Consider the following 13571-nt stretch of genomic DNA (forward strand, 5'->3'; position numbering starts at 1 on the left):
CAGAAGAGCCAAAAGGCAAAGAATTGCAACACAGGGCATATTTGCTTAGCTTTCTGGGGGGGGCAGGCCATTTGCCCTTGCCACATCAGATCCCTCCTAGCAAGTTGTTAGCATCCTCCTCCCTTTTCAGCAAGCAAATGATCTGGTAGTACTTTGTAGACTAACAAAACATGTAGACGGTATCATGAGCTTTTGTGGGCACAGCCCACTTCTTCAGATGACAGGAGTTATAATTAGAGGATAAGGAAACTAGAAATAAATAGGCGAAGTGGGGGAGGGAGAAAGATGTTCTGTTGCCCACCTCCCTACCTCTATGCATAAAGTATCAGGAGAAAAGGTGCTAAACCTGAGTAGATAAATATCAAAGTCAGTGGATGGATAAGGCAGGAAGGATACCATTCAGAAAGTAGTTAGCACCCTTTCCAGTGAGGGAACAGAAGCCATTCATCCTAGCACTGCCAGGAAGACACATACTCCCTCCCGCCAGGAGCCCTGACCCAAAGCCGGGACTCGAACCGACGTCCCTAGCATCCCCCAGCTCGCGTCCCGCTCTCACACACGGGCACGCTCTGGAGCTGGCAGCGCTTTTCTCCCCTCCCGCCCCTTCTCTCCCGTTAACCAATCAGCAGCGGCGGCACGGCCACTGTGCGCTCGTGACGCGCCCCCGCTCCCGGGGAGGTGAGCTAGTGGGCAGAGGCGCGCGCTCGGAGCTGTGCCTGCGCCTGCCGTGCGAGCCTAGTCACAGCGCAGCGCAGGGCCACGAGAGAGGGCAGCTCTGCTGGGTGGCTCAGGGGGTTTGCAAAAGAGCCGCTGAATGCCGGGCAGGGGGGACTTTTTGGAAACATTAGCTGGCTAGTTGGCTCCCGCCGGGGCACGCAGCCGATCGGGTGCATTCATGAATGCAGCGGGGGGGTTTCAGCATTAAATATTAATGTGTTGTTTGGTTAGACGCGCTTTATTTTTTTTGAAGTGCTCGCTGTAGCGTGGGTGTGTTCGCTGCTTTTCTTTGCGGCCAGATTTCTTGCCTCCAGTGAAGAGTTATTTCGCTGGTTTTTTGTTGTTGGCAGGCGGCAGTTCTGGTGCATTAAATGCCTTTTGAAATAGCTAGTGCTGTTTTAGATTGAAATACCCCCGTGGCCGCTACTTGTGGGCATGACCCATTATGCACAACGATGGATTGTGTGGTTGCCCTAGTGTGGGGGGATAGTAGCAGCTTGGTTTTAAATCTCAGGACATTTTGGGGGGGCTGTTGGGGGCTGTATGTAGAATATAGACGCCAATAACATTGGGATTTGTAAAAAAAATAGATAAGGATTTCGCTGATTTTTCTTCTGCTGCCTGTAGGTTCCGGTTTTGCCCCCTTTCGGAGCTGCTTCGGTTCTGTTGCGAGGTGGGGGATTGGGGCGATTATTTTTTTTTTAGGTTTGGTAAATTACAGCAGTGTCTGTGTATCGAGCTGGGAAAATGGAGGCTGTGATAGAGAAGGAATGTAGTGCGCTTGGTGGGCTCTTCCAGACCATCATAAGCGACATGAAGGTAAGTGATTGAGAAGGAACTGGGGGACCAGGTGCTGGGAAGCCGTCTAGTAACCTTTGCTGGGTAAACTTTACAAGCACCACATGATTGCACCATAAATTCCAGCTGCAGTGAAGGGTCATTGCATTAACTCCCTACCCCACCCAAAGCCCCCTTACATTGGTGTGTAGGTGGGCCAGACCTCATGTTTAATTTTCTGGATGCATGTTGTCATCAGTTGTAAATATGTTTTGCAATATGCTAGTTAATTGTTGATGTTTTTGACTCCTGAATGGCTTGTAGGACACCACCTCTTTATCTCTTGCAGTGCCTATCCATGAACGTTTAAGTTGGGATCTCCTTACCTGAGGGCCAACATTTCCTAAACCATTAAAAAAAACTGCTATAGGATGTTCCATTGCTGACAATAATGCAACAAGGCCAGACATGATTTCATTGTAGGACACCTATTATAATGTTTTGGAAAGCCCTAGGGTGGGGCTGAAAGGGACAATATTGGCATTATAGACCACGATAAGTGGGGTATAGGAATCTAGACTTATAGATAATAAAAATTATATATTTTTCTGGGTTGAACCTGTAGTTTAATCTGTGATTTTTTTAATATGGTGTGTTCATGTGTATGATAACTGTCCTTTCCTGAGTCTGTTTAAATGCCAAGTGTATCAATTCTCATAGCATTGCCCCCTTGAAAACTGAAACCACAATCTGCAAAGATCATTCTTGTAAGAGAGCCATCATTTAAGGGCTGTTTACTGTATACTTAACTACAAAGGGCCTTTGTGCATGATATATATTTCAGGGAATGGGGAGATTTTCTAACCTACTCTTGTTTTAAAAAAAACCCTGACAGTATCTCTCTGCCTTGCTGGTCCCTTATCACTACAGCTTCAAATAAGGTTACTACAGTGTTTGCCACTCTTGCTGAGTACTGTAATGTTTTTCTTAGCAAGGGCAAGATGCCTTTCTCTGATGGGGCTTAGATGAGTGGCTAGATTTGAGGGAATCCAGCTATAGTCTAAATACAGCCAGTAGTGAAGTGTTACACTGTTTAAAAATACAGGACTGTATTCTACAGCAATGATTCTAATTTGTACAGGACTCTTTCCAGAAGGGCTGGGAAGTGAGGATGCTAGGTGGAGGTAGTTCTAGGAGGTGAGGGATTCACTGGTGGGTGTGGATATGCATGGACGGGAGCTCAGTTTTATTAGCTAAAATATAATTTGCAGTGAGACATAAATAAGTGAGGTTAATGTTTTTTGTGTGTACCGAGAGGGCAATTCTCTGGTCCAGGAATTAATTTTTAGCTCAGATTCACATGAACTTTCATTATCATTTAAACAGATAATTAAAAGCATGGCTTGCAAAGAGTAGACAGGTTTGGGGGAGGTAGGTGTGTGTGTGTGTGTGTGTGTGTCAGAATACTACTGTACAATTATTGCTGTCAAGTTCTTCAAATGTGATTTTTTTCCCCCCAAATTTTGCTGTTTATTTTTTTTACAAAGTGTAGTTTTCATTTAAAAGAAAAAACAAAAACTAATTTCTACCCCTGTACTCCATTTTTGCTTATATTCTTTCTCCCCAACAAAACCTTCATTAAATACTTAGGAAAAAAAACATTTAGCAGATGTTCTGTTCTGCCAGATTAAATCTGCCTTTTTTTATTTAAATAGAGAAGAGAAAAAGATGTCTTATGAAACTGTTTTGCTGCTGCTATTGTATGTGCATGCATGTGTGTTTATGCACTGTTACATGTACGGAAAGCCTGCTCATTGGAAAGGCTGTAATACAGCTGCTTTACAGAAATGGGAACAGGTGTGGATTTAAAAAAAAAAATCTTTAATGGAACCCGTTTTGTAGTCTGAACTGTAGAAGGAGTGTATTCGACTTAAAGAAAGAAAAAAACGCTGCACCAATTCTTACCCCTGTAGATCTCTGTTTAGATAAACAAGCACAATATTCTGTGTTGCTTAGACTAAACGAAGCAATTAAATTACATCAACACAATTAATGAAATTTTAGCTGTCTTTACTAATTATGTGCAAGGTTATTGACAGCTTACAAAATAATTAATTTTTCAGAGATTGGTGGGTGCTTTCAGCTTGCTGTACCTCTGCAGTAAAATGGAACTTAGCTTTCTAAGGACCATGCACAAGTGGAGCTGTGGGAGTCTGAGCCGGGAGTCTGCCCTCTTACCCACTTGCAGGATCTGTCCCTAATTCCCATAATGCACACGCTATATAGCCAGAGCTGCCTGTGCTCTGCAATGGTGTGGAATTTGTGACACTGATTGCAAGCATAGATGTGGACATATTCCATTTGAAACTGCTTGTCCACATTTGTGATCATATTTAAATTGTAGTAAGCACCAGTTCAGTTGCCGCTGCCCACCTTTTCTTAGCATGGACAAGATTTGAGCCAGTAAACAATAGCTCCAAAGTCTGATGACCTCCAATAGATTCCATGATGTGTTAACATTGAAACCTAATGATGACTATTAGTATCTTAACCAGGCTAGTACTGATCATCTTAGCACAGACATTGAACTAGTCTGCTTTTTTCCATAATAATAAAAAACTGTACTTAGCTCAATTTCCAAGGTGCCAGAAGTCCCAGTTGTTTCCACTCCCTCTGCCCCAAATATTCCTTCAGTAGCTTCTACAACGCGTGTGTGCTCTCAGTGCAAAATTTTGCACTGATGTGCAGATTAAAATGTTTGCAGAATTGTGTAATTAAATTGAATATCATGTTAAATGACATGGAATATTGTTCATTGTAATATATTTCGGTAACCTCCCATTTTTAACTTATTTTATTCTGCTGTGAAATTTACAGTTTGTTATATAGGCAAAATCCAATCCCTCTGCTGAAAGTTTAGGTCAGATTTTTCATGGCATACACAGGGTTTTTGCTGTGACAGACTCATGTCTGTCTAGTTCACATTTGGTGCCATTTTTGATATTTTTTGCTCCAGAATCGGGATATGGCAAGATCAGACTAAAGAACCATAGAAATGTAGCTGTATGTATTGTCCTTTTTTAAAATGAACTACTGTTCCCTATGAACTATGCTTGATGTGATAACGTACAGATGTTACATGTAAGATCTCTTTCAAAGTGGTCCAAATTAAAAAAAAAAAAAGACATTGCTTTGTGGCTTCTCAGAAGTAGATTTAGATGCTGTTCTAACATTGTACACGTTTCCCTGTGAATGTAATGTGCTTTCTGTAGCTCCCTGGGGAAGATAGCACTTGATCTGAATGCATTGCAATTCCTTTCTAGAAACAAAATACTGAAAGGCACTGTAGAGTAATATACTATTAATTTCATTTTTTTGTGTAGTGTAAAGTAAATGTGTGGAGAACATTTTGGGGTGAGCTTTTAAAGAGTGTTTCAAATAATTGTGTCTTTATGCAGAGCATGCTCCCTTTTCATTGTTGCTGTTCCTTTCTTTAATTCCTAATTCTGTGCTTCTCAAACTTATTCCCTTTCGCTCCCCTTTAGTCACATCTTTCCACATTATAATTGCCCCACCCCCCAAAAAGAAATTTCCATACTGTGTGTCATTCTTGATTACATCCTTCCCCCCAACATACCCTTCACCTGTTTTGTCTGTTTAGACACTAAGTTTGTTGGCGCTGTTGCTCTGTACAGCACCCTGTTGAATGGAGCGCTGATCCTGGTAATGGTCTCCAGGTGTTCCTAGAATACAAATAAATTATATCAGGCAGATTTACATGAATTATCTCCATGAATTTGCTTAGGCTTACACCGAACAGGTTTTTAACCATTTTTCTAAACAATCTTGAAAATGACTGATATGTACATTAATCTGTCCAGAAGTAGGAGGTGAGGGGAATGTGCAGTTTAAGGGGATATAAATTTCCTCCTTGGAAAATAACACCTTTCTAAAGCAAGATCAGTGTCACCTTCCTAGTAAGGGGTGGAAATCCAGAGGCCTAAATTAGAAGATACATTTTTATAATCTTTTAATTGAATTCTCAGTAAAGTAATTGAGAGCAAAGCTTTGATGTGACTTTTATTTTAATAGTATGTTGCAGAGGTACCACTAGTTTCATCCTGCTCTGTTGAGGCTACTAATGCTCTTATGGGTGGTAACCATTGGTGTCAAGCATTCAAGGTTGTTGCTGATAAAGATATAGAAAGGGTGGAAATTAGGGATGTAAAATCCTATTTAATCAGCTAACTTGTTAAACATTATGTTTAACCCGTTAACTGCTTAAATGGAGGTGAGGAGGGAGCTGCCGGAGTGGCTCCCTGCCCTCCATGTGGTGTGGCATGCCCCTCTGCCACGGGTGAGGACTACTCTGGGCAGATCAGGCCACTGGTTAACTATAATTGGTAAGCATCACCCAGAGAATGTATCTGAGTTCAGAGAGATTAAAGAGATTGTGGTAAGTATTTTTGAGCTTTTTGATGTATTTTTAGCATGGGCAGGGTGAAAAGTAGTTGTTAAACTGCTCACATTGCAAAATTTGGCACAAGATGCTCAAGGGAAATGGCTGTAATTTTGGAAGCAATTTGACAAGTCCTAAAACTGAGTCAGTAGTTAGGGACATATATTGACATTTTGCTTTGTGCTTGATATGAACACAAGGAAATGCACATTTGAAAAAGAGATGAAAATATTTCTGATGTGAGTCAAAGAATTCTACACCATTATTTGGATAAGCAAAACGCTGAACCAGTTACCATATAAATATGGCCTGATGTCCTGATCCTGTGATTGTATTTGTACTAACACAAGTGCCTGCTGCATGTATCTCCTTCTGGGACCTAACCTTAGTTTGTATAACATCTCTTAAACAAGCCATCTCTGAATGCTTTGTAGTAAGCTTGTAATTACAACGTTTATGTAAAATATAAATACTACTGCTGAATTTAAGGTCTGCTGGCTATGCAATTACTAATATGTCTGTGGTAGGTTGGGTCACCAAGGTCCCCTTGAGACTGTCACCTAATGTGCTGATCATACTACTGAGCCTCGCTACCTGTCTCCTGGGGTACACCGCCAACCTGTCCTGCTGAGCCAGAAGCTCTGATCTCCCCCATCAAAGGCACAGAGTTAGGGTTACTATCCACAGCAGAGCAGAACAGACATTGAGAGCAGCTCCTCTCCGGGAAGGCTCAGTCACAGGATCTTGACACCGCAACCTCTGGTGCACAGCCCCAGTGGGATCAAAACCACATATAAAACTATCTTACTCTGCATAAAAGTTTTACACAGAGCAAGCTCATATGTTGTTCACTCCCTTAATCAATGATAGAGAGAGATGGACTGCTGTTGTCCCCTCCTGCGAACAGTCATTTACACTGGGTTTAATGATGAACAAAAGTGATTTTATTAAATATTAAAAGTAGGATTTAAGTGATTGCAAGTGATAACAGACAGATCAAAGTAAGTTACGAAGTTAAAATAAAACAATACACCAGCTAAATTTAGTCCTCTAAGAAACTTGTTAGATGCAATTCCTTATCTCAACAGTAGTTTTAATTAGTTTTTTGCACAAGGGAGGCAGCTTCCTAATTGGGCTTGAGCCTTCTCCCTGCCCAGTCTGAGATGTTTCCAGCAGTCAGCGGCAGATTTAGGGCAGGGCTAGTGGGACGGCTGCCCCAGGCCCCGCACTTCCCGAGGCCCTGTGCATGCGTCGTGCTGCCACGGCGCATACACCGTGTCAAAGGAGGGGCCCCGTGAAATTTCGCTGCCCTAGGCCCCGCAGCGCACTCATCTGCCTCTGCCAGCAGTCATCTCAGTGGTAAGCAGAGGGTGTTTTGGTGTCGCTCAACTGCCAACTCCCTTATTGTTTGGTTCCCTGCCTATAAACAGATGTTGCCCAAAGCGGGAATCCTTTGTGTTCAGATTCTACTCTTTTACATGCCCATGGAAAGAATCAGATTCAAAATGGGTTCTAGCATCAGATGACCTAGCCACATGTCTTGACAGGACCAACTCCTAGTCAAGGCTTACAGGAAGCACAAGACAATTCACAGATCACTGTTTTGAGCACTGGGCCATTAGGTTCCTTATATACCACTGGTGGCTTTCACTGGAATACCTATATTAATAAACAGTTTTATACTTCATATTTCTAACTTTAAATACAGGAACGATACATGCACAGAAATAGAATATACACATTCAGCTGATTATAAGCTTTTCAATGACAGGTTACATGACCTTTTTGCATAAAACATATTTGAGGGAAAGGGGCACAGTCACAATGGCTAACATTTTTTCTTTTAATGATTAACTTAAATGTGCAAAGCACAGGTGCAGGCTTCAGAAAGAGATGAGAGAAGGGACTTCTCTTACCCTCATGCATGCATACTTTAGAATTAGCAAACCTCTCTCGCATGATTTGTGAAGACAAGCTGATTCAAGCACAGGGAAACTGATATTTATCTACAGCATGTTTCTTTCTTTTTTTTTTTTTTGCCATGCTGCTTCTTTTTTTTTTTTTTTTTTTTTTTTAAAGAAGAGGTGTTTTGCTGTCAACACTTCTGTGGTTAGGAAGTTTAGTTGATTGTTTGCAATTTTTGCAAGCAGCTAGCTTGTTTTCTTTGAAATTCTTTGCTCTTTATAAACAACTTCAGAATTTTTCTGTAAGTGTCTAAAGGACTTCAGCAGAGAAAGTCTCATGCATTTTATGACAAAGCTTGAGTGACGCTCTAGGAAGAGAAATACTGAACACGGTATCAGTTGTTGGGCCTATCAGTGTCTTCCATGCAGTTGTGGCACAGCAATGAAAATGTGCAACCACAACCTCTTTTTAGCAGCAGATTCTCAGTTGACGATCATCCATCTGCAGTGGAGTGATGACAATTTACAGCAACTGAGGATCTGCCTCTCAAGACTTTAGAGAACAGTTTTGTTTCCTGATACAGTGTGGTGGGCAAAAAATGTTTAAAAAATCCTTTCAGGTCAGGCAGAATGCATACATAATGCTACATACATAGTAAGGCTTTCAGCGTTGTAACCTAGAAAAGATTGTGCAGTTCTGCATAAAAAATACCACGGATGGAACCAACGTTGGAGAATAACAAGACTGTATAATTATGTATGTACCAAGCACTGTTTAATACATAGCAAACAGTGATATTTCTCAGAATTCACTGCTTCCTCAGTTTTGAATCTGGAAAAGATGCATTAGACCAGCAGCATAAAATTGCAAATGCTGTACTATGCATGCATGTGTCTTGATCACATATTTGTTATTGCAGGTGATGGAGCACTTTTGTGTATCTGTATAGAATATCTTGCAGAAGCGCCAATGTAATAGTTGTCACGTCTCAGAGGAGTAGTTGTGTTAGTCTGTATCTGCAAAAACAACAAGGAGTCCTGTGGAACCTTAAAGACTAATAGATTTATTTGGGCATAAACTTTTTTGGGTAAAAAACACTTCCTCAGATGCATGGAGTGGAAATCAGAGGTTGGGAGATATATATACAGCCCCGCTTGCCAGCCACGCTGTCCGGCAATCTGCGCGTGCGTAGATCGCACGAACCCAGCTCTTCCGGGTTACAATCTGCTTGCTCCGGGCGAGTAGATTGTATTAATTGTTGAGCCCTATGTGTGTGTGTGTGTGTGTGTGTATATCTATATCTATATCTATATCTATATATATGTGTGTGTGTGTGTGTGTATACACACAGTCAGTGCTTTTTTTTTTTTTTTTTTTTGGTTTTAAAAAAAAAAAGGTGCCGGTACTCCAGGGGAAAAGTTGAGCCCCCCTTCCCCCAAAAACAACCCTGGGCTGGGGCTGGCATTGCCTTTTTAGAGCCACGTCCCCTTTAAGACACGCAGCCAGGCCTGCTGTCGTACTTTGCACACAGAGGTGCCAGTATGCTCCATTCTTTCCAGCTAAGCTCTGACTGGAGGTGCCGGTACTGTGTACCGGGCAGTCTTCTTCTTCTTTGCCCTTAGCTCCTATGGGAGCCCAGGCCAGCAACAATTTCTTTGCAAGCCTCTCTGTCTTGTGCCACCTTTTCTAATTCTCTCCAGCTTTTGCCCGTTTTCCTCACATTCACATCCAAGTCTTTTCTCCAACTATTTTTCCCCCTTTTTCCCTCTGGGTTCCAGGATAGGGATTGTCTGGTAATGCTAGTTGGTAACACTGAATGATGTGCATATTAATTTTCTGAATGTTGCAAAGATACTTCTTGACCCTGCAGGTTCCCATGCTATAAGAGCTTTATTGTCACAAAAAAGCACTGTATACACTAGTATATCAAAGAAGGGAATTACTTATCAAGTATAGGACCAGTAAACAGGAGGAAACACAGAGCAGAATAATACAATTACAGCTGTGCTTAAGACACATCAGTCTACTCTGAACCCACAGAATTTGGGGTGTGTCTCTGAATTAGGAACAAGGAGTCTCCGAAAAGGACCTCTCAACAGAGTGGCTTTGTTTTCTCTTTGTGTTTAGGCTTGTCACTTTAGCATTATATAAAGTGCTTGATTGAGTAACGTGCTGTGAGCACTGTCCCCAATCCAGAAGAGCACTAAAAGGTCTATACAGACCGTTCTGGATGTTAAGCGCTCAGGTCCCAGAAGAAGCAGTGGGACTGCTCGTGTGGTGAAGTGCTTTGCTGGATTGGAGACGGAATGCTTGGGACTAGGGCTGAGACCAAAGTGCATTTCATCTGCAAGGTGCTCTACAGACTCTAGTAGTTAGCTTCACAGGAACCTTAGGAATATTTGACAGAGGGCATGGTGAGGCTTGAATTTGGTGACTTTCCGCAAGTCAGCAGCAAATGGAATGGACCTTAAAGCAGGTATTTGAGTTCAGGAGTCTCTGGCTTTCACTATTGTACTCTCTAACCTTTTGTTAGTGCTTCAGACTTCTCTGCTGTTTCCCCTTGCTTGAAGGTGGAGAAGATAATCTCTACAGTAGCTCAACCAAGTTTAATCATAATAGTTTTTGACCTCTGATGTTTGAGGCCAAAAATATTGGGCACAACTGTTTTGGTTTTTAGAGGATGGGGCTGATTGGAGCCTTTTAACCTATAGTATGGTAGTGTATGAACGATCCATACTTGATCGCTGTATATTGCATTGTCATTAGTCAACAACAAGCTGTTGAAGAGGTGAAAGTGGAGCAGTGCTGTGCTCTTTGTGTTTATCTTAGGATGCAGGCTGAGAGATCAGCTAGTGCATAGCTAGGCTATGTCTACACTAGCACTTTTGTCAGAAAACTTTTGTTGGTTAGGGCTGTGAAAAAAACCACTCCCCTGACAGGAGATTCACTGACAGATGCTCTGGTGTGGCCAACGCTGTGTTGGCAGGAGAGGTCTCCTACTGACATAGCTGTTGCCACTTGTTGAAGGTGCTGTAATTATGTTGTTGGGAGAGAGCTCTGGCTGTTGCTGGCTCCCCCTCCAGGGGGCAGACTCCTGACCCGTGACCACCCCAGCCCTGTGGGGGTCAGGAGCCAGGTCCCCCTGTGCAAGGGGGGACCAGGAGCAGAAGCTGGCCTCTCTGTACTTAGGTCTGATGCTGCTGGCCCCTCTGTGGGGGAGGGAGGGAGGAGAGGGGGAAGGGAAGTGGCAGCAGGAGCCAGGAACCTCACACAAGGGGAAGCCAGCTTCTGCTCCCAGACGCCCTTGTTGGGGGGAACTCCTGACCCCTGTGTGGCTGGAACAGCCCTCCGACCATGGCCTGCTGCAGGGAGGGACTGCTCCCTCGTATAGGTTATCCGGTACCTGGTAAGCATCACCTGTTAAGATGAACCGGTTACCTGTTCACATCCCTAATTTATAAAAATGTTAAATATATTTTAAAAAGTGTTTTTAATTTATAAGGGGGGGGTTGCACTCAGAGGCTTGTTATGTAAAAGGGGTCACAAGGACAAAAGTCTGAAAACTGCTGCCCTAGTGTCTACTGTATGCAGTTAAGAGAGTTGACTTATTGTTCTGGATACTTTTGAGGTGTTCAGTGCTGGGAATGATTATTTTACTTGAGAATCTGAATTCATGTTGCCAAAAAGAAAGGAAAGGGGGTGGAGTGAGATCACCTGTGGGTCTAAGGCCTTTTTCTCCATAAACTAGCAATTAATGCCACTATGCTGTTTGCATGTTGGACCCTGAATGATGAAACCACTTCTGTAGTTGAGGGTGAGTTAGCCCTTCAGTGTAAGCCTTATTTTGAGTTGATGCTAACCTCTCCTCCCCCCTCCCCCATACACATATCCAATAAGAAATAACTTTGTTTTCCTCTTAGCTTGTAATAAATTTGTAATAAATTGGATAGTGAATGTGAAGCTACCCAAAGGGTAAAACCCTATATAGCTAGGGCCTGGCTACCTGAGAGAACTCAAGTTCTCCTTGTGTGCTGTCTTGACAGCTGTGGTCAGCTGAGACGTTTCTCAGCATCTCGGTAAAAAAAAATCTTTGGCCCTGAAAATCATTTCATCTGTTGGCCTAAGAGGAGCTAGTAACTTTCAGTGCTCAGGGTTAACTCTGTCTTATCTACATGGGTTTTGTCAAAGCAATCCTGTGGACATGGTGATGCATATTTTGTGTAGTGTGGCTCTTGTAAAGGAGATTCTGATTAGCACATAAGATATTGCACATAAAATATTGTGCAGTGGACAGAGACCCACCAGTGAGCGATACTGTTATAAAGAAACATATTCCCTCTAACTGAGCTAGGTAAAATTGTAGTTGATCAAAAACCAGTGTTGTAAATGGAGTTGCCTAGTCATGGATAAGCTCTGGTGTTGCTTTGAGAATCTACTCCTTACGCATTAACCAGACTGAATGGTTCTTTATTGAAAAATCATCTTACTTTTGATCCAACAGAAATATTATGCACCTAAGTATCTGCTGTGCATACACAGGAACTATTTCATAATGTTAGAGTGGATGAAAGGCTTCTGTTGATGAGTCTCTGTGGAGAATGCCTCTCTTCAGAGTTTCTCACGAATTTGTCATTCTGATCTGTATTGAAGAATGTGTAAGTAAACATTTCCTCTTGCATATTTCTTTAGAATCATCATCTTGTTTTTGCAGAATGCGTCATTGAATGCTAGATCAGGTTCTCTCGCAGCTGCAGCTGAATAGCTTCTTTCCCCTCTTACAGATTTTCTCTATTTAGAGAGTCCAGTTAGACTTCAAGTCTTAATGCAGGTCTGGATATGTTTGAAGGGACTTTCATAGTGGAAAAAACTAACAGACATCCAGCAGTGTATATCTTCTCACATTGTACTGATACATTTGTCACCAGGTTTGCTGATTTCTCAATCTATTAGTATTTAAACCAGGACTTATTTTCTCAAAGATAAGCTTATTAGGTCTTATGAACCTGTGGTGAAACTGTTCCATGAATGATGTCGTTATGACATCACGCTTGTTGGCTGCAGGTGAATGTTATAAAGAAACATATTCCCTCTAACTGAGCTAGGTAAAATTGTGTTGATCAAAAACCAGTATTGTAAATGGAGTTGCCTAGTCATGGATAAGCTCTGGTGTTGCTTTGAGAATCTACCCCTTACGCATTAACCAGACTGAATCACAAGCCAGTCACAAGCCAGGATGTTATGCTCAAGGAAAGGAGAGAATGCTTGTAACCCCTCAAGTGTCTTGGGCCATTCTACCCTGGACATGGACTGATTGACATGGTTATGATAGTAAAGTGTGTGTACTTCACTGCTTGATCCACAAAGACATGGGCTGTAAGGACGTAGTCTTTATTCCAACATAAAATAAAGAAAATGGCTATCTGATAACAAAATTACACTGGATTCATATTCTTCACCACCTTCCCTTTAATTTTTTTTGGTTGCTCATTAAATTGCCATATTCCAAGAGGTGGCTGTACTTCTGTGCTCATAGAACTAGCTATTGTTTGGTGTTCATAAAATGCTTTTAGGGGTATTCAGGGCTGGCACCCATTGGGAAAAATTAGTAAGTATAGAGTGGGGATGTGAAAGTGTAACTTCAAACGGTTAAGCAGTGAGCCTGGGCTCACTGGTTAATCTTCACAGTTACACACAGGCTCCCGGTATGTGTGTA

General features: G+C 42.1%; 1 protein-coding gene across 8 annotated transcripts in view; it reads left to right on the top strand.

The window, feature by feature from the left end:
• The first annotated feature begins 678 nt into the window (after positions 1 to 678).
• The window catches only part of MTSS1 (MTSS I-BAR domain containing 1), a 191742-nt gene continuing 178849 nt past the window's right edge, over positions 679 to 13571 (top strand). For 4 of the 8 annotated variants that reach the window (XM_006123574.5, XM_025184924.3, XM_025184928.3 and 1 more), the window contains exon 1: positions 680 to 1536. In XM_006123574.5, coding sequence (XP_006123636.2) covers positions 1465 to 1536 — 72 coding nt within the window. In that variant the 5' untranslated portion in view covers positions 680 to 1464. Of the gene's footprint in view, positions 1537 to 13571 lie in introns of all 8 variants that reach the window. The other 4 variants (XM_075920153.2, XM_075920154.2, XM_006123576.5 and 1 more) reach the window with 2 other exon arrangements.

Source organism: Pelodiscus sinensis, chromosome 2 (assembly GCF_052426305.1).
Source record: "Pelodiscus sinensis isolate ZL-2025 chromosome 2, ASM5242630v1, whole genome shotgun sequence".
NCBI classification, from domain to species: Eukaryota; Metazoa; Chordata; order Testudines; family Trionychidae; genus Pelodiscus; species Pelodiscus sinensis.